Below are 21,546 nucleotides of genomic sequence, written 5' to 3'. Positions count from 1 at the left end.
TGGCAGTTCACAACTGCTTATGTCTACAAGTGGGCACTGAGGGCTTCTCCTCAACTGGAAATACCTTGGGTTCAGGTTTGCCAGTCATTTTCTTCAGAAGTTCATAGAGGTGGACAGCGTTCCCTTGGGAGTACCAGCCAGGTTTATCCAGAGATGGCAGCGCCTCCTGCTCCTCATCATTCTCTGAAAATGCAGTTTGACAATCATATACTTTTTAATCAAGTGAGAGTAGCCAGTTGGGCAGACCACACTTAGGGCATGGCTGCAGGACATGTACAAACAAGAACCTTGTGGGGAAAGGAGCTGACATTCAGTGGTACCTACATATTATAAGGCCCTTAAAGGTATATACTTTTCAATCCTATGGCCTTCTTAATTGGGGAAAATAAGGTTCCGGGAAGTTATTTTGCCCAGGATCTCAACGCTGGCAAGTGATTTATTCGGTGATTAGATAGACATCTGCTTGACATCAGGCCCCTACTACTACAAAATGGTTTACCAAATAAACAACACAGTGAAAGTCATTAGGTGTTAATTTTTTAGAATTGAGGGTGAGGGAGATAAGTTTTTAATTAGTAGTCTATCATATTCAGATGTAAATTTTGCACCCTTGATGCCTCAAATGCTTTACCCTAGTACCAGCTTGGGGTGGATGGAGAATGAAAGGACTATCTGATGCCAAAGCCCAAGTTTGTGGACCATTCCAAGTTGTCCTCTCCCAGCACATTACCTTCCCACTCCTGTTAAAGCAGGGCTGGTGAAAGAGTCTTTGCCTCTCTGAATTTTGCCCACTATTCTATTACTTGTACACGAGCTGAAAAGCTGAAGAGAATCCGCCTACCAGCACGATGATAAAGGAAGACTGAGTAAGGTTTTATGAAATACATGATATATCAGCAGAGACTTTGGTAGCTGTTGATACAGCTTTGCAAACTGTATGAAAAAAATAACCTCCTTTTTCTCACATCAATTGTATGATTTCTGATTTTAAACAGGTTTATTCCCCCCACTTTTTTGGTCCTCTCTGATGTGCCACTAAGAAGAATCTTATAAGATACAATCCTATGTTGGATACAGAGGTTGTGTATACAGAAGCTTATATAATTAGAAGGGTCCTCTTTAAGAGAACACATACAGAATTAATACAAAATTACCATGGTCCCTGATAGGATTTGGAAGAGATAAATGAGTGGGTCTTAAAGCTTAAGCTTCATTGACTTTGTTGTAAATCAGCCCTGGAGTAGGACAGGGAGAAAACAAAGGGTTTAGAAAGGAGGCAAAGATGGGTAAGTTAGTCATTAAAAATATATCTCTGGCAATAGTAGTACCTTTAACTAAAATCGAATTTTCCCTAAAGAAACTATATGTAAAAGTCACAGACAACAACATTAAATCTCTGCCTAGTTTATAACATAAAACATCTTGAATCTGGTACTAGAGAATTTAAGATTTACAAATTAAAGATTGGTCATTATAACTGAAATGAAATATAATTTATTAATTCTACTACAAAATGAGTCAAATATATCACAATATTAAGGTGCATTTCTGCATAACCTCAGATATTTTAAACACAATTTTAAAACTACATTTATAGATAATTAAAGCCAAATCATAGCAACTAGCAGCTTATGTTCAATAAATATTTATGCTTATCTTGCTGCCATTTCAGCAGCCATTTTAAAATTCTTCTGCAAAATTAAATGAAAATCCCACTATTCTTTAAAGAAAGAATAGATAGGAAGCCAAAATCATGTACTAGCCTAACAATAAAAGGGTCTAAGAAGATTCAGCATATTCCTGGAGAAACACAGTAAAAAGTGATCACTTCTGATGTCTGCTTATTTACTGAAATGTCTTACTATGCAAGTAATGTGGATTTGATGGCAATTGGAAAATGAATAATTTACAGCAATATTTCTGAAAAGACTCACAGTTGATATGTAGATGCCTACTTTGCAAGGATAATGGGAAGAGAATCTTTCTACTACTTATGAAAAAAATTTTAAAAATCCATAGTATCATAATTTCTTAAATGTTGAGACTCAGTAATCTAATAGGAAGCAAAAAACCCCAAATCAAGTCAAAACAAAAAATTCACTATATACAAACATTACCTCCCCTCCCTGTTTCCAGCCCCTATACTGGAGGCTGCCTTAACGAATAATTAATCTACAAGGGCAGCTGAGGCTGAGGGTTTTGGCAGAGCCTTCACAGCTAGGAAGCTGCAAGACTCAGAGAAGTATTAATTCCTGCAGTAGAGAGCCTGTTCGGACTGTGAAAGCCACAGAACTGAGGTGGAAGCTGTACAGTGCAGATGAACAAGCTCAGGGAAGTTTCAAGCACTGTGTTTATAAACCCAAATAAACATTTTTTACATTATTTAGATAGGGCACTGTACTTCTTTATAAGGTCAATTGAAAATAGTTACATAAATCTCTATTTTTACATAATATTTTAAAATGTACGCTGGGCATGGTAGCTCACACCTGTAATCCCAACACTTTGGGATTCTGAGGCAGGCAGACTGCTTGAGTCCAGGAGTTCAAGACCAACCTGGTCAGCATGGTGAAACCACAGTCTCTTCAAAAAATACACAAATTCACTGGGTAAGGGGTTGCACACCTGTAGTCCCAGCTACTTGGGAGGTTGAGGTGGGAGGATAGCTTGAGCCCGGAGAAAGAGGTTTCAGTGAGCCGAGATCACATCACCACACTCCCCGCTGGATGACAGAGGTAGACCCTGTCTAAAAACAACCCCCACCCCAACCCATAAAACAGTGTCCTGCAAAGAGTACAATGAGGATACTGATTTTAAAAAGTTTAATTAAAAATATGTTAGAAGGGCCAGGCATGGTGGCTCACGCCTGTAATCCCAGCACTTTGGGAGGCTGAGGCAGGTGGATCATGAGGTCAAGAGTTCAAGACCAGCCTGGCCAGAATGGTGAAACCCTGTCCCTACTAAAAATACAAAAAATTAGCCGGGCATGGTGGCACGTGCCTGTAGTCCCAGCTACTCGGGAGGCTGAAGCAGAAGAATTGCTTGAACCCAGAAGGCGGAGATTGCAGTGAGCCGAGATAGCACCACTGGACTTCAGCCTGGGTGACAGAACGAGATTCTGTCACACACACACACACACAAAAAAGTTAGAAGGTATAGAAAATATAAAGAAGACAAAGGGGATAGATGGTGATGATAATTTGCTTCCACAGTTCTAAAATGGGGCTAAAAACAATGCTTACCTCACAGAGTGGTTGTATAAATAAATTAATGCAGATAAAAATAGAGCACATGGAAAAGTGTCTGCCACAAAGTAAGTGTTTAAGAAGTCTTAGCTATAATCCCTTCAATTTACAGGTGAATAAATTGATATCTGAAAAAGTTAAGGAATCTGCCCAAAGTCACTGAAATGTTATAATAAGAGCCCGGACAAGAATGCACTTTGCCTCCTTATTCCAGAGGATTTCAAATTAGGGCTAGAAGACAAAGTAAGATGATACTCCCAGAGAGCATTTCCGAATTTGGATTCCTGGACCTAAATGTGTCCCATGGTATTGCCACAAACAGGAAACAACTATAGCACAGAATAAACCTTTATCTGTTATCCCTGAGGACACCCGCAAACTAACAATTCTCACTTAGGATGGAGCCTCAGCTAACTCCCTATGACATCTTTATATAAGGCCCAAATTTAGTGCTGTTACAATCTTCCATTTATACTGAAAACAGTTCAGCAATGAATGAAGGAAAGAAGGAGGGCTTTAGAATGCCCTTTGAACTGAATTTTATAATTTATTATTTTCACAATGTCTCTCCCGAATTCACTGATAAAAAGTTTTATCTCGTAAAAAAGCAAACCTGTATTATTTTCCTAAAATTCCACTGTCCCAGCTTTAATTTAAAGCAGTCTCAACAGTTAGGTAAAATGTATTAATTGAAAACATTTTTCTATAAAAATATATTATTAGGACAATTTTCTATACCAAAGCTCTACAAGATATACAAATCATTCCTCAAATCCTTTAACTTAATCACTAATAGATGTTTGGGTTATAAAATAACTATAAAGGAGAAAACTCATAGGAGAACAAAGCTCAAACCCTTTCTTTTAGCCTACAAACTACCAAAAAACTGACCTAATGAAGTTAAGAAACAAATGAAGTTGGATAAAGAGATGGAGGAGCAATCAATTTAGGCAAATAAATAAAACTAAAGCTGTCTTGGAAACTGTAATTTATTCCTAAATATAGCTATGTTTTACTACAGTGAAGTAAATCTTTTTATTTTCTTATTGTAAGAACATACGGACAAGATGAGTTTAAAAAACAGTAAAGTTTTTGACAGTGTAACAGTTACAAAGTAGCTATGGGACAGTGATACAGTCAAGGCTAGACTGACAGTCTTGAATAAAGCTCAGCGAAACTTACCACAGAGAGCAGAACCTGTGATAAGTTTTGTAGGCCAGAATCTCTAACCTCAACTCACAGTGACTGCTGCCTCTCCTAAACTCCCAAAGCGCTTGGTGTCATTACTTTACTAATGTTTAAAAATATGTATTTATGAGATTTTTTCTGAATCAGTAATATATTTACATATTTTTTAAAAAGTCTTATTTTTGAACTCTAGCTGGTATGCACTCACCTTTTCTGCAAAAGGCAATCACTCTTTTATGCACATAAAAGCAAATATGAATATGAGCATATTCCTTTTCTCCATGTTTTTACACATTTGTTGAGACCTAATCAACATACAATAAATTGAATATATATAAATTGAATATAAAAAAATTTGATGAGTTTCAGTATATATATATATATATACCTGCTATGGCCTGAATTATGTTCCTCCCCAAATCATAAGTTAAAATAATAACCCCTAGTATATCAGAATGTGACTATTTAGAGATGGAGCCTTTAAAGGCTGGATTAAATTAAAATGAGACTCTCAGGGTGGACCTAATCCAATACGGTCTCCTTATAAGAAGATGAGATTAGGACACAGATAGACACAGAAGAAAGACTATGTGAAGACACAGGCAGAAAACAACCATCTACAAACCAAGAAGAGAGAGGCCTTAGAAGAAACCAATCCTGCTACAACCTGGCTTCAGACTTCACAGCCTGCAGAACTGCAAAGAAATAAAATACATTGTTCAAGCTATCTAGTTTGTGGCATTTTGTTATGGTAGCTCTAGTAAACTAATATAATACTAATAATTTTAAAATGCTTTTAAATGCTAATATTAGAATAATCTGCATGAGGCTTTGCAACTTGCTATTTTTAAACTATTTTATAGCTAGCACAGTGTAATCTACCTCCTTTTAAAATATGTGCATTTCATTCTATTTTATACATGTTCTATTATTTATTAATAATAGTCCTCTATAGATAGACATGTGGGTTGTTGCCATTGTTTTTCTGTTACAAGTAAAAAGTTATAAACATGAGTGGATCTGCACAGCCTGGTGGAGTCAAACAGAATCTGAGCTAGAAATACAATTCATTTTCGGCCGGGCACGGTGGCTCAAGCCTGTAATCCCAGCACTATGGGAGGCCGAGACGGGCGGATCACGAGGTCAGGAGATCGAGACCATCCTGGCTAACACGGTGAAACCCCGTCTTTTCTAAAAACTACAAAAAACTAGCCGGGCGAGGTGGCGGTGCCTGTAGTCCCAGCTACCTGGGAGGCTGAGGCAGGAGAATGGCGTGAACCCGGGAGGCGGAGGTTGCAGTTAGCTGAGATCCGGCCACTGCATTCCAGCCTGGGTGACAGAGCGAGTCTCAAAAAAAAAAAAAAAAAAGAAATACAATTCATTTTATTTCTCGTCTCATTCTTCATTTTTACTATATTTCACAGACTGTTTTAGTCAGTCGGGGTATAGCAGTGAATGAGACGGCCCAAGCCTCTGCCCTAAGCATACTTAGGGTCTCTTCTCTAAGGATGCTTATATTCTGGTGGCAATCTCTGACTTGTTAGAGGTTACTAAATAATGAATTATGATTAAAATATATTTACAATTTTTATTTCTAGGATTCCTTTCTGTATATATGTAAAGTTGACTGAACAGTTCATTTTTACTTTTATAAATCCCTTCCTCAATTCTGGGCTAGACTTTTTTTTCTCCAGTTGTACATTTTCATACATACATTCTCTGTTTCTTGGCATGGACAGGTAAGACATTTTTCAAGTAGAAGGTCTAGTAAAATGCCTGTGTTGGGGGCTATAACAGGAAAATTATACTATTAAAGAAAAAGTGTGATTCTTACCCTTATCTACTTTGGTTTGGGGGAGGTGTTTACCATTCATTCATAGTTCTTGTTTTTTTCCTTTGAGATGGAGCTTCGCTCTTATTGCCCAGGCTGGAGTGCAATGGTGCCATCTCAGCTCACTGCAATCTCTGCCTCCTGGGTTTGAGCGATTTTCCTGCCTCAGCCTCCCGAGCAGCTGGAATTACAGGCACCTGCCACCATGTCCAGCTAAGTTTTTGTATTTTTAGTAGAGATGGAGTTGACTAGTTCGCTGATGGATTCAGCCTCTTTCATTCTGGGAGCTTTTAATGTTGCTGGAATTGTGCTAAAGGCAGAAAGATTCCTGCACACAGCTGCACCCCTCAGCACTAATATCCAGTGACAAAGTTCATCAGACAATTTCCCAACTGTAACCAAGTGAAAACACTAAACAATACAGAGAAAGAAACAGCTCTGACTGGAGCTGCAGAAGGAAGGTATTGCAAAGGAAATGTGATTTGTATGTTTGACCTTAAATAAGAGGTAGGAAGTCACCAGAGAGGAAAGAGAGAAGGCATTCTACACATATCTATGCCACTCAAAGTGTGGTCTTCCAACCAGTAGCATCTGCTTCACCAGACAAGTTATTCAGAAATGCAGAATGTAAGGTTTCACCAGGGCCTCTGAATCAGAATCTCCATTTTAACAAGATCTCTAGGTGATTCATGTGTACATTAAAGTCTGAGAAACACTGATGTTGACAGAATAGCGAGAACAAAAACTTGATATAAGAATAAAAGGCAATCATTTCAGTAGGAGTAAAGAATACTTTTATGGAGATAAGTTAAGGAGGATGGAAAGGTAATTTAGGAACCATATTGTACAATTAGCCTTAGGATGCTACATGGAATGGAAGCCAATGAGATACTGTGTGCATGTGATTAAATATATTTGTGCCTAAGTAATTAATAAAAAAGATGTGGGAAATTTTAAAGAACTCAAAAATAGAACTCTGTGCTAATGAAAAGTGTCTGAAGAGAGGTTAGGGAGGGGTTAGATAGTCTAGTGGAAAGGGAAAGGAGGACAGAGATGAGAGATTTCCCAGGCATATTAAGCAGGATTTAATGCATAGCATACTGGAGGTAAAAGGGTAAAGACAACGGAGGTTATCAGCTGGAGAATTTTAATAGATGGTTAGGTAAGGAAGACACACAAAGTGACCAGCATATTTGGTTGTTTGTGGTTTCTAGGTGGAAGGAGAATCTCAAGCTTGATTTCAGAACACTGAGTGGAGCTGCCTAGTGTGGACGAGGAACTGTGTATGAGACTCAGGAAAACAGGTCTCAGGGAAAGAATTGGGAGTCAGAGTCAGTGTACTGGTGACAGCTAAGGCCGAGAGAGAGAGAGAGAGGTCAAGCCTGTAATCCCAGCACTTTGCGAGGCCGAGACGGGCGGATCACGAGGTCAGGAGATCGAGACCATCCTGGCTAACACGGTGAAACCCCGTCTCTACTAAAAATACAAAAACTAGCCGGGCGAGATGGCGGGCGCCTGTAGTCCCAGCTACTCGGGAGGCTGAGGCAGGAGAATGGCGTAAACCCGGGAGGCGGAGCTTGCAGTGAGCTGAGATCCGGCCACTGCACTCCAGTCCGGGCAACAGAGCGAGACTCCGCCTCAAAAAAAAAAAAAAAAAAGAGAGAGAGAGAAGAGAAAAGAGAGGGAAGAGAGAGAGTTGGATCATGATTCTCCCAATGGCGGGCAGGGGCAGGAACTGAGCTAAGCAGCATTGGCGACATTGCAGTGAACAAGGCAGACACGTTCCCTCTCCAATAATAATTTAATATTGCAAGACAGAGATTCCCCGTATCCCCGCTCTCAGCACTGGCGAGGATCTGGTGACGCAGTGCACGTGATAGAGAAAAGAGAGGAAGAAGATTTTGCTTGGAAGCCGCTTCTCCCCTCCATACATCCTTAAGCACTGGCAGGAATCAGGCTGGTGGGAGGAGCTCAGTCCTGACTGACCCTGGTATCAGCATCTTCGCCCCTGTTACCATGACAACCGCTGATGTCAAACCTGTGCCACTCGCTAAGGCCATGCTGTGTTTCGTGACTGGCTCACTGTGCCTTCCATCCCAGCAAGCTCAGTTGTATTAACTCTACTTTAACCATTTGGAGCAATGACTTAAATATTGTGCCATTTCACACAAGGGATGATACGGGCAGTGGTGGGAATGTAGTGAGGACAAACCTGAGCAAATGGAAGGACAACTTAAAAGGGAGGGAAGAAATGAGGATGACTGATTTTTTTTACGTTAGTGCAAAAGTAATTGTGGTTTTTGCTTACTAGCTTAGTTAAGGTCTGTGCTTGGAAAAGTAGCTAAAATGTAATTATGGAATACGGGAAGAGGGGAATGGGATGGGGATTTAATGAGCTGTTGCAAGCATATCAAGTTTCCTGCGACTCTGGGGCCATGGGATGTGAAGATTTTAGAAGACAGATAGAAATAGGCTTCTGAAGGTCAGAGAAATGTGAAGCCCAGAGATAAGGAAATGTGAACTATCAGTATATAGATGATAGTTAAAACCTTCCCAGTGGTGGAGAGCTGAAGGACAACAGAAGAAAGGAGAGCCAAATATAGAATGTTAGGGAATATCAACATTAAAAGGGAAAGGTAGTAGAAACAGAGGTAAAGCAGTTAGAGGTAGCTGAAGAATCAGAATCAGCAGCAGAATAAACACACAGAATGTAATGAAGTAGGGATTTTAAAATATGTGCAGTACAATCTTGTAATTAGTAATAGTTCTGGCAATCTTTTTTGCATTCTAAATAGAATAAAGTATTTTGGTTTAATTCTAAAAAATATTCTTCCACTGAAATATTTTAAATCAGAGGCCCAGAAAACAAAGGCTGGAAAGAACCTTAGACATCTAGCCCTCCTGGATGTGATAAAAATGAGGTAAATTTTTCTTCTCTCTTTTTTTTTTTGAGTCAGAGTTTCACTCTTGTTGCCCAGGCTGGAGTGCAATGCTGTGATCTTGGCTCACCGCAATCTCCGCCTCCCAGGTTCAAGCGATTCTCCTGCCTCAGCCTCCCTAGTAGCTGGGATTACAGGCATGTGCCACCATGCCTGGCTAATTTTGTGCTTTTAGTAGAGATGGGGTTTCTCCATGTTGGTCAGGCTGGTCTCGAACTCCCGACCTCAGGTGATCCATCCACCTCGGCCTTCCAAAGTGCTGAGATTACAGGCGTAAGCCACTGCGCCCGGCCAAAATGAGGTAAACTTTTCTAAATATCTGTACAAAAAGCATGAAATCCTATATATGCTGAGATTGCTAGGCACTTCACAGTCTTCATTATAGAGACTGGTAGGACTTTGGGTCCTGCTTCATCAATCCAGATTTTTCACCTCTAAAACCACAGAGGAGAATGAAACACAGTAGACTGCTAGTTAAAATGAAATTTTTATAAGACTTTCTGGCTATACCCCCAAATGCACAGACAACAAAAGCAAAAATAGACAAATGAGATTACATAATACTAAAAAGCTATGCAACCACAAAGAAAACACTCAACAAAGTGAAAACAATCTGTAGAATGGTAGAAAATATTTGCAAAGCATACTTCTGATAAGGGGTTAATATCCAAAACATAAAAAGAACTCAACTCAACAGTAAGGAAACAAATAATCCAATTTAAAAAATGGGCAAAGGACCTGAACAGATATTTCTTAAAAAGCTATACAAATATCTAGCAGCAATATGAAAAAGTGCTCAATGTGCTCAAAACTAATCATTGGGGAAATACAAAGTAAAACCACAATGAGCTATCACCTCATACTTATTAGAATGGCTATTATCAAAAAGACAAAAGATAAGTGTTAAAGAGCATGTGGAGAAAAGGGAATCCTTGTACATTTTTGGTGGGACTGTAAATTAGTTTAGCCATTATGGGAAAAAGTGTGGCAGTTCCTCAAAATAATTAAAAATAGAACTACCATATGATCCAGCAACCCCAGTACTGAGTATACACACGCAAAATATATGAAATTGGTATGTTGAGATATCTGCACTCCCATGTTCATCACAGCATTATTCACAATAGTCAAGATATGAAATCAACCTAAATGTCCATTAGCAGATTAAAGGATAAAGAAAATATCGTATATATACATAATGGAATACTATTTGACCTTAAAAAGAAAGAAATCCTGTCATTTGTGACAACATGGATGAACCTGGAGGATACAATGTTAAGCAAAATAAGCCAGGTACAGAAAGACAAGTACCATATGATCTCACTTACATTTGGAATGTAAAAAAGTCAAACTCACGGAATCAGAAAGTAAAATGGTGGTTATCTGAGGCTAGGGGTAGGGGTTTTGGGAGATGTTGGTCAAAGGACACAAAATTTCAGTTAGGAGGAATAAATCCATAAATCCAAGAAATATATTGTATATAACGTAGAGTTAAAAATAATACATTGTATATTTAAAATTTACTAAGAGAATAGATTTTAAATGTTCTTACCACACACAAAAAAATGATAATGTGAGGTAATACTTATTTAAATAGTATCATTTAGCCATTCTACAATGTATATACATATCAAAATACCATATTGTACAACATAAGTATATAATTTTTACTTGTCAATTAAAAAATAAATGAAATACAAATTAGAGAAAGTAGAAATTAAAAAACTAAGTTTTTATACAACCCAAAATGTAAAACAATTTTTTAAAATGGTATATTTATTATCAGGATATGCTTATTTTTAAAGTTTAGATTCCTAATATTTCCATACCATAAATTTGGTCAAAAAGACTTTCAAGTCTTTCGATGAGTATAATATTTAAAGATGTAGTTCGGATAAACATCATTATGTCAGCCCTCAAATCCAGTTGTACTGTACAACTAACAGAAAATACTGCACAGAAGTCTTAAGATAGTTACTTCTAAAGTAATCATTTTTTAAACACTCCACCCTTTTATCTCAGGATACTCTCAATTACATAGAGAAAAACTACATAAAATGCTGTAAATTGTCAACATAGTTAATGCATTTATACTTTCCAATATGTTAAAAAAAACTTGGTATATTTTTAATGTGCAGTTTCCCATTATTTGTATCTTTGTGTGAAATTTTAATAAAAATCTTATGGAATGGCATAAATACTACTATGGGTATACAAGGGGTATAGATTTTCTTAGAACAAAATATGCAAACCCCACAAAAAAAAAATAAAAGCAAATTTTATTGGGTACTTACTTACGTATTTAAATGTAAGTTTGTAAAGTGGGGAAAAACATTTAGATTTTTTTCTGGTTTAATTATAAGAATACTATCAGAATCCTTGATAACAGATAATTCCTTAATATCAAGGATTTTATTATATAAGACTTTAAACCAATATATGAGAACAACATCAACCTATTTCTTTCTACTAGACTAGAGTTTCTTAGCCCTGGCACTACTGAGATTTGGGGCTAGATAATTCTTTGTCATTGGGAGGTGCTGTCCTGTGTGTTGTAGGCTGCTTAGTAGCACACCTAGCCTCTACCCCCCTGCCAAGTTGTGACAACCAAAAATGTCTCCAGACATTGCCAAATTTGCAATGAAGGGCAAAACTGCCTCCCTTGAAAACCACTGTACTAGATCATTCTCATCACCACATACGCATATTCCAGTATCTTCTATCTTAAAAAAATAAAATATGCCCTTAATCCTACATTGTCTTCCAGCTAAAACCTCAATTCTTTGACCGCATTCAGAGCTAAAATTCTAGAAAGAGCTGTACATATGCCCTGGTTCCATACCTCCAATGAACTACTCAAGATACTGCAATTTAGTTTCTATCCCACCACTCTATGGCAACTGTTCACTGAGGCACTAGTGATCTCCATCTTGCCCACCCCAGTGAAGATTTCGCTTTCTTCATTTCAGTGTTTTTTTTTTTGTAGCATTTGGACTAGCTGGCTACCCTTTCCTCTTTCCTCTGGCTTCTGCACACATATTCTACTATTTTCCATACTATAATCTATGTGCTGCCACACTGCAATCTTTCTTCTCTATCCTTAATATTAGAGAATGTCAGGGCTTGGTCTAGGCCTTTTGCCTATCTACATTCTCTCTATATTTGGTTTCATATAAGCCCCTGGCTTCAAATACCTATCTATGAGCTGATTACTCCCAATATATATCTTCACCTAGACTTGTTCCCTTGGACTCCAGGCATATTTATACAATTTCCTAATTGATAATGAGTTACGTAACTCATAAGCATCTCAAAATTAACATGTTGAAAAACGAGTTCTTAATAGATGTAACCCCTGCTCCATATAACTTTATCCTCTGTATTTTTCCCCAAGTCTATAAATGGTACCACCATCTACTCACTTGCTCATTTCAGGAAAAAGAAAAATCAACCACCTGGAAGTTATTTTTTTATTACTCCTTTCTTTTCATCTGCTGTTTCTTTAAGTATCATGGAGCCCTGTGTTTTCCAACTCCATAATGTATCTTAAATGTATCTACCTCTCTCCATCTCCAATACTGTCGCTCTGGACCAAACCACCACAGTATCTTACTAGGGACACTGCAGTTGCCAGGTCTTCTTCTTTCCATCCTTCCCCACACCCAAACCATTCCCCACCCAGCAGCCAAAGCAGTCTCTTGTATCACTCTTCTGCCTCAAACAACGGAACAGCTTCAGGTTACTTGTGGAATAAAATTCAAACCCCTTTCCACTGCTTATGAGGGTGCCTGCCTCCCTAACTTCACCCCCTCCCACCCCATGACCATGTGCCAGAATGGCAGGTCTCTTCTTTGTTACTAGAATGTGAAAAACTAATCTCCTACTGGGGCCCTGGCATTCATCTGATCCAATGAATGAAGAGTGCCAGGAACAGTCTTCCTCTGCTCTTCTCATCACTTGTCCCTCAGGGCTCACCTTGCAAGTCACCTTACCTAACCTTTTTGGACAGAGCTTCCCTGGCCAGCCACTCTAAGGAAGCCTGCCCCATATACTGTACCTCATAAGGTGGTTATTACCTTCATGACACGTACTAAAATCCATAAGCATCCCTTGCACTTGCTGACGTGCTCACATGTTCACATATCTGTCTGGTGCACAGAAAAAGGCTTGGTGCTTGACACGTGCTACAATGAGCCTCACTTAGATTTCACTGTTCATAAGCCCAACACTGAGTACTGAGCTACTATCAAATGCCTAGAATTGAATCAGGCTTTTGAATAGCAAAAATAAGTTCAAAGTAATTAATACTGTATTACCACATTAAATAAATGTATTAAATGTGTCTGATTCACCTGAACACTTTTTTGAGAAATTTTAAATTTTATTTCAGAACAGGGTAGTGTGTGGCCATGGGAAAGTAAAGAGAAATGTATATTAAATATCAGTCCAACCTGGCCCAAGTTGTTATATAATGCCAAGCATATTAATCAAAAGTAAAATTATAAATCATATATTATGGTAGATGCTTATATATACTATGCATATAATATGTATGTATGTTAATTTTATCATTCTCTTTAAAAGACAGGTAGATTTCTAGGTAGATCTATAAATTTTATTTCTTAATAATCTTTTTTACATTTATGTGCATTTACAACCATTAACTGTTTCAATTTCTAACCATCCTGGATTTATTTTAGATGGTCCTCTCCTAAGAGAACTTCTGAATGGTCCTCAAATGTTAATATATCATTGAGCTTACTTGAAACTACTTAAATAGAAATAAAAGATACAACAGATATCAAAACTAAACTCACTGTCTTTCACTCCCCAAAAACTATAACTTCTCTACTCCTGATCAGGTTTTGCTTTTTATTCATTTATGTATTTATTTAAGAAGCTTTCAAGAGCACCTAATATGAGTACCTCACTCTATTATCATTCTTTTTCACCCGCAAATCCCTTTCATTCCACCTCTCTCCCTATCAGTCTCTTCTACATGAATGACAATTCTAAATACCCTTTCAGGAAGGCCTTCCCTTTCCCCAGAGACAGGAATGTTTCATTTGTTATGATCCTCATGTGTTCCGCAGGTGCTTTTGTTCTAGAAAATAACTCAACTGATTTATCACAAGTAATCCATCCTTCAAACATTTATCGAGGCATTTATTTAGGTCCTAAAAACAAAGTGAAGTTCATGCCCTTCATTTTTAAAGTCAGGGAAAGGCTGACATGCAAAGAAATAATTGTGATATAAAGTGGTAGTGTAAAATTTAATACAAACATAGGTTTATTATCTTTTTTCTTCCCCATGAGAGGAAAGAAGACATGGCATTGCATGTAACAACAGTGTTCTGCACAAGATTGTTAGTCAACTGTATACAGGAGAAGAAAGAAACCAAATGTAACTTACCGAGCGTCCGGAAAGGTCTCTGACTTGGTAAGTGGGAGAAGAAACCAGGCTTCAGTGCATTTGTAATCACAATGTCAAAAAGGTCTGTAAAATCATTCCTAAAAGCAACACAATTTTTCATAAATTTATTTTAAGAACTAGAATAGGTCCATATAAAACAGAACTTGATCTTTGCTTACCTATTTTACAACAGCATCATTTATCTTTTGATTAACTTTTATATGCTTCATATTTTTCTCACACTTTAAGGTGAACATTCCATTGGAAATAGAAGGTGGTTGAGTACTAGTCTTCCTGACAACTCTTTGAAGTATAAACATAATCAGGAAAAAAAGAAAGCAGTACATAGACTCTAGGTACCAAGCTGGCTTTGGCAGTGAAGTCAATAGTTCCTAACAGTTGGAAATATTTGGAAAATCTATCTTCAAATTTGGAGGCCTGCAACTGGCTGGCTTTGTTAGCTTGAAGAGTTAACAATTTTGTGTGTTACATGGGTCCCACAGAAAGCAGCATTATAGCAAGTTACGGTCATCTTTCAGAGAGTGCTTCAAATGTGAAGAAGATACTTTATCTGACAATCAGTGTAGTCTTATAATGTGGTAACTTTTATATGACAATAATTAATGATTTTAAATCTGTACTTATCATTATATTAAGGATTATTTCTGATGGCAAAGGAAAGGTAGCCCTTCTCCTGAAGGACTCACTATTACAATGGGGGAAACAATATTTATGCAACATTCCAGACTACTTTTATGAATCAAACAGCAATAAATAGAAATTGAGATGAAGAAAGACTATAGGTATCTATGCTAATAAAAGAGGAATTAAAATCTCAATTGTCCATTTTAAAGCATGGGTCCACTACTAGGATAGCAAATGTCTCCATGAGCGGCACCTTCCAAGACATCCAGGACTTTAGCCTTAATTCACCCAAAGGATGCATTATTATATATCAGCCTATATATTATTCAAAAAGCAGAAATTCTACTCACAGATTGTAAGCGTATCGTAGAACAAACTAAAGCCACACATGCTAAGGAACATGGAAATCATGATGCTAAAAAAGCTGGTGAAGGTAGGTTTTAAGGCCCAAACTTGCTCCATACTCATGGCAATTTGGTATTTGATGGAATTTGAAGAAACATTAGGGGAGACCTAATAGCTCACTGTGGAATCTTGCTTTGACCATAGGCATTTCCTGGTATTGCCCACAAGAATAAGTATTTACACACTGAAGTCTATCAACTATTCCTATCTAATTCTCTACCTGTATTATGCTATTTGAATAACCCCTCATACCCACAAGGCATTACTGTACCATTTTTATGATGACAAAATTGAAGCTTAAAGAGGTTATAAAATCTACTCCAAGTAATATAGTAAACTGCAGAGTGGGGCTTGAAGTCAAGTCTGTCTTACTTTAAAGTCTATGCAATTACACTGCCTTCATTTTCATGAATTCAATCCCATTATGGCTGTGTTAAACAGTAAAGTACATGGCTCCAAACTGAAATGACTAAAAAGTGGCTGTACTCCAGGTATCTGTGGAGGAGTATAACCTACAACTCAGTGTCCCTCAGTCATCATCCAAAGATGAGAAGCCAAATTCATGGAAAACTGAAGGATATACAGTTTACCACCTTCTAGAAAACCTAAAACCTGGACATTCGGTGAGCTATGAGCATACTGGTCCCCAGTAACATTGCTTTGCTAAAATGTACTTGGTTGGGCTGCTGTCAACAGATATGGAGGTATGTCATGAGAAAAAAAAACTTGTCACTCAGCATTGCTTAAAATAATGATATGGTCATGGCTGATACTTCTAAAAAAGCCCTGGTCTAATTTGCTATCTGTATTTCATAAGACAATGAAAACTGAATGACTCATCACTCACCCAAGGATATATTCACAGAGAAGTCTACAGTAATCACTGTGAGAACTGGTAATTAACAGAAGAATTTTCCCAGCATTCTTTAGCTGTCGAAGCCACTTTTTCACAGATTCAGGACAACTGTGTAAATATCTGCCTGGATCTCTTTTTATTTCTGGAAAATATATTCCACAGTTTTCTGAAAAATAAAAGTATCATTGAGGTTTTCCTTTTTAAAGATTTTTTAACTAAATGTATTCTCTAACAAGTTAATCTCTTTCAAATCTATAGATAAAACTAAAAGGATAAGAACAAAGTTTGACTAGCCTAGCAATTATGCCAATACTATTTGCTTTTTAAGAATAGTTCTTTACTCAAAAACAAATTATTGTTTGAAAATGTTAGTTGATAATATTCGCTGGCTATTTGACAAGAACTGATAAACTGTTAAAACAGGTAACACAAGAAACACAATATGATCAACATTTTCAAATGCTGTAAGAGAAAACCTTACATGTGAAATATCAATTGGTTACAAATATTCTTTTAATTATTCAACGAATATTTGCTGAATACAGATAAGAAACAAATCAACATTCAGATACTGCACCAGGATCACGTCTTTGGCATGAATAGCCAAGAAGGGGGATGAGTTCCTCAGAGTCACAGTTTCCTATTTCAGATGGAACCTATAGTAGGGGAGCCATTCTATAGCCTTTGAGAAGTGCTGAGATATCAAATGGAAAAATTGGTGTAAAATAGGCCAGAACAGGCCAAAAGGCACTGTAGTTGACAGGGAACACTGAATGACTCCCATCACTGAAGTGGGACTGCTTACTCTGCCCCTTTCGAGTGTCCACGGGTCTGGCTGAGCTCCAGGGCAGATGGTGGCAGTGTTTCCAGATGTCTGGGCCAGACTTACCCATAGTGCTTGACCCAGTGCTTTTCAAGTTGTGGGTACTCAGCAGGCAATTGCAGATTTAGTTGAAATGCTACTAGATTCATAACACCTTTTAGAAATATTGCTCTCAGAGCATGATAGAACTAATAAGCAGATAAAAATAATCTAAGATTTTACTTTCTCTAATTGTTACGAAAAGGATACATGCATAGACAATACAAAAAAAAATAGCTTAAACAGCTTGTACTGAATGATAAGAGTCTGCAGTAGCTAGATACGGGATACATCTGTGACTCTGTCCAGTGTGATACACTTGAAATACTTGAAAGTTATACTTCAAGAACATCAGGACATCAGGAAGAAGAGTTTTTTTTTTTTTTTTTTTTTTTGAGATAGAGTCTCACTCTGTCACCAAGCTATAGTGCAGTGGTGTGATCTCTGGCTAACTGCAACCTCCGCCTCCCAGGTTCAAGCGATTCTCCTGCCTCAGCCTCCTGAGTAGTTGGGACTACAGGCGCCACCATGCCCAGCTAACTTCTGTATTTTTAGTAGAGACGGGGTTTCACCATGTTTGCCAGGATGGTCTTGATCTCGTGACCTCACAATCTGCCTGCCTTGCGCTCCCAAAGTGCTGGGATTGCAGGCGTGAGCCAGCGCCCGGCCAGGAAGAAGAGTCTTTGAGTGAAACAAAACGAACAAATAAAAACAAAAACGGTAGCAAATATTGTGGTCTGCCTCCCCACATCCGTCTCCCTCTTTGCTGGGGAGTGCTCTGATATTGTTTCAGGTTTCATCTTCCTCTGAGGGGGTCTGTGATGCTAGCAAGGGCAAGGGTCTCTATCGGTCTACACCCATCACATTTATTCCCTTCTGTCATTGAATTGTTTAGGAAGTGCTGGGGATCCAGGCATGGCCAATGAGACCTGAGGAGAACTTTGCTGCAGGATCCTGAAGTAATATATACCACTGATAAAAAGAAACCTATAAAGGGGGAAATATCCCCACTTCTACTACTAGACTTTACCATGATTATAAATTCTATGTAGAACTGCAGTGGTTATCATCAACACAAAGCACAAGTCTGATATATCAGAGATAGCGGAGTGGACATATGAAAGGAAACAAACCTGGGTCCCTGATGACATCACTGGGTTTCTGCTTTTGTTTCCATTTTTGAGACAGGGTCTCGCTCTGTTGCCCAGACTGGAGTGCACTGTGGCACAATCATGACTTACTGCAGCCTTGAACTCCTGGGCTCAAGTGATCCTCCCACCGCAGGCCTCTAAAAGTGGTGTGATCACAGGCATGAGCCACTGTGCCTGGCCACCACTGGATTTCTGATTAAGTCACTGACTAACTCTAACCACCACTGGAAGTACCATTCAACTTCTGGACAACTTCCAGTTGTACAAAATAACTCAATTTAATAATAGCTTAAACATTAAGGATATTTATTATTTGCAACCTAAAGCATCATGATTCAGAAAATATATTTCATGAATATCATAACCGGACCAAAAATAACAAAACAAAGAATATGTTGCAATATGAGAATATTTAGAAGACCAAAAACAAAAACAAAGTTTTTGCTCTTTTTATATTTTGCCCTACAGGAACTTTTGTGTGTGAATCTCTAGGATCTCTTTGTAACATACCAGAGGCTATATAATACCCCTTTAAAAAATTAAAATATATTCTCTGTTTTCCAGGGAAGAGGAAGTACTAGTAAGAAAAGGCCAGTTTAAGAAACAGATGGTAATAATAAATGCAAATGGCCAAGAATAGAAAATTGTGATGAGTGGATGACTGCTAATTTCAGAGGCTGTGTCTCTCTTGGAACTTACTATACCTAAGGGAGTCAGATGTGAGATTATTTCACTTAGTAAAACAAAGCTTTTGTAGCAAGAAGAATTTTATGGGTTACATAATAAAAAAAATTTATAGTGTGTAACACTGAAAACATAGACTTGTTTTCAGAAAACTTGAGAAAAAGTTATTTTTTCTTAGCTATATGTGCTTAGTGCCATCTAGTGATCAAAATATAAATTATTATTAAAAAGCTACTGTTAACATTTCCAAAGGAATAAACATATAAGACATATGCATTTAAATACAATATTTTAAATTTCTTACCTAGGTTAATTTCATTAGTATCTCTTAATTAGTAATGTCTGATTGAAAAGAGTACAAATATAATAATTTAATCAGATAAAATTATTCTCTGAAGTCATAATGGAGATGTCCTTGTTTTGTTCATAAGCCAGACTGAAATGAACAAACTAAAAAAGACAAGCCCTGTACAAACACATACCCAGTGGGAGATTATGAGTTGCTCTTACTACAAAAGATCACTGGCTGCCATGGAGAAAATATTTTTGCCCCCTTGTAACCTCCAATTATTAAAGGAATAGGAGACATAATTATACAAATAGAAACATCTTTTTATTGAAATAAGTCAAGGTATTAAATCAAATGAAGAGTTATGTTAAACATGCTACAATGGATTATAACTGTCTATTAAATTATATCCCCAAAGAAACGATAAACTTCTAAAGGCAAGAAATATATCTTTCTGCTTGGCATGGAGCAAGTATTCAACATATGAATACCTAAATTAGTACAGGAGCAGACACAGGAACATTTATGTTTCCTTACATTCAAGGCAAGAGTTTGATTAGTACCACAGAGCCAAACTGAAGTGACAAAAATAATATTATTCATGTACGATTAAGGCAGCCTATGAAAAAAGTCATGTTTAATTATGATACTAATTAACACTGATTGAACAAAATGGAATTTAGACCTAAGATGGAAAGGAGTGGTATTGTTTGTTCTTAACTCACAAAGAAGCCTGTGTTTTCACTTAACCTCTAAAGGAATTCTATTTCACTGCCACTTTATGTAACTTATTTTCCTGGTTTTTTCACCACTCTTAGATCCTTTGATGCTGGTATTTTCTAGGTCCAGAGAAGATTTAAAGGAAATTCTTTTAAAAAGCTGATGCTAAAGAATAAAAGTTTAGCCTTCTATGTTAGAAAATTGGTTAATGTAGAGTGACAGAAATAATACCAAAGTGTTGCAACAGTCTGATATGCATATCAAACGGCCTGAATACACCAAGAGGATTTAGGGACCTCTCGTGGTAAAAAAATATAGTGCAACCTGAATATTAAAAATCATTTCTTTCAGTTTTACAGACAATTGTGCCACATCACTATTTCTATCATCACTGAATAAGCTTTTTCTTGCTAACTGTATCACTACTGTTTGCATGATTTTTGGCCAGAATTTTCAAAGCTGCTGTCCGAGGGGACTAGAGATGCCAGGATGTTAACACTTCCATGGTCAGCCTCCAAATAAGGTCTGTTGTTGTTTCCATTGCATAGTACAATTTAGAAGAGATTTAAATATTTATAATCTTTACAAGTTATATAAGCGCATGCTAGTGAACAGCTAAAATGTTTAGCGATGAACTGTTTAAATGTACTTGCTGTAGAAATGATATAATTAATTTTCTGTAAAAAAGAAAGTTTTTTCTTTGCTAAAAGACGCTGAAATATTTGTTGGAGGATAAAAGAGATAAATTTATTTTGTTTATTTATAGGTGGCAAAAAATAAAATTAAAATTTATTAAAATATTTGCTGTTTATATAATAAAATATAAGGTTTATATCTAATTTTATAATAAAATAAAGAAATCTAAAATAGATTGTTTAAAGTGAAAATCTATACGCTAAATATAATGCTTGGAAAGTCTCTCAAATAAAAACTGGGAAATGAAGTACAGAATATATGAAAAAAATATATAAAATTTACATTTTAATAGCATCTGATTTCCAGCTCTGTAATTTAATTTGCATATCCTGGCCCTACTCCAAAAATTCTGATTTAATTGGTTTGGGGTAGGGCCACAACATTGGTATTTTTAATTTTTTTTTAAAGCTTCCCAGGTCGTCCTAATGTGCTACCAGGATTAAGAATTGTTGCCCTAAAATATGAAAACTAGAATTCTTACTATTATTTTCTGTGTATTTTGCCTGCTTCACTGGAAATCACAGGCTCTCAGAGGGCAGGGACTTCTGAGTTTTGTAGTATCGTTATTACCTAACACATAGCCTTGTACATATTAGGTAATCAACAAATCATAACTGTTGCC

General features: G+C 37.1%; 1 protein-coding gene across 3 annotated transcripts in view; it reads right to left on the bottom strand.

The window, feature by feature from the left end:
• The window catches only part of NT5DC1 (5'-nucleotidase domain containing 1), a 150,688-nt gene that overhangs the window by 14,129 nt on the left and 115,013 nt on the right, over positions 1-21,546 (bottom strand). For all 3 annotated transcript variants that reach the window (XM_033234358.1, XM_033234360.1, XM_033234359.1), the window contains exons 7-9: positions 16,514-16,688; positions 14,617-14,714; positions 65-183 (exon numbers count right to left, since the gene is read on the bottom strand). In XM_033234358.1, coding sequence (XP_033090249.1) covers positions 65-183; positions 14,617-14,714; positions 16,514-16,688 — 392 coding nt within the window. The remainder of the gene's footprint in view (positions 1-64; positions 184-14,616; positions 14,715-16,513; positions 16,689-21,546) is intronic.

The sequence above is a fragment of the Trachypithecus francoisi genome, unplaced genomic scaffold, assembly GCF_009764315.1.
Source record: "Trachypithecus francoisi isolate TF-2019V2 unplaced genomic scaffold, Tfra_2.0 Lachesis_group15, whole genome shotgun sequence".
Taxonomy (NCBI): Eukaryota; Metazoa; Chordata; class Mammalia; order Primates; family Cercopithecidae; genus Trachypithecus; species Trachypithecus francoisi.
The sequence above is the reverse complement of the archived record's forward strand: the minus strand, read 5'-3'. Positions and strand labels throughout refer to the sequence as shown.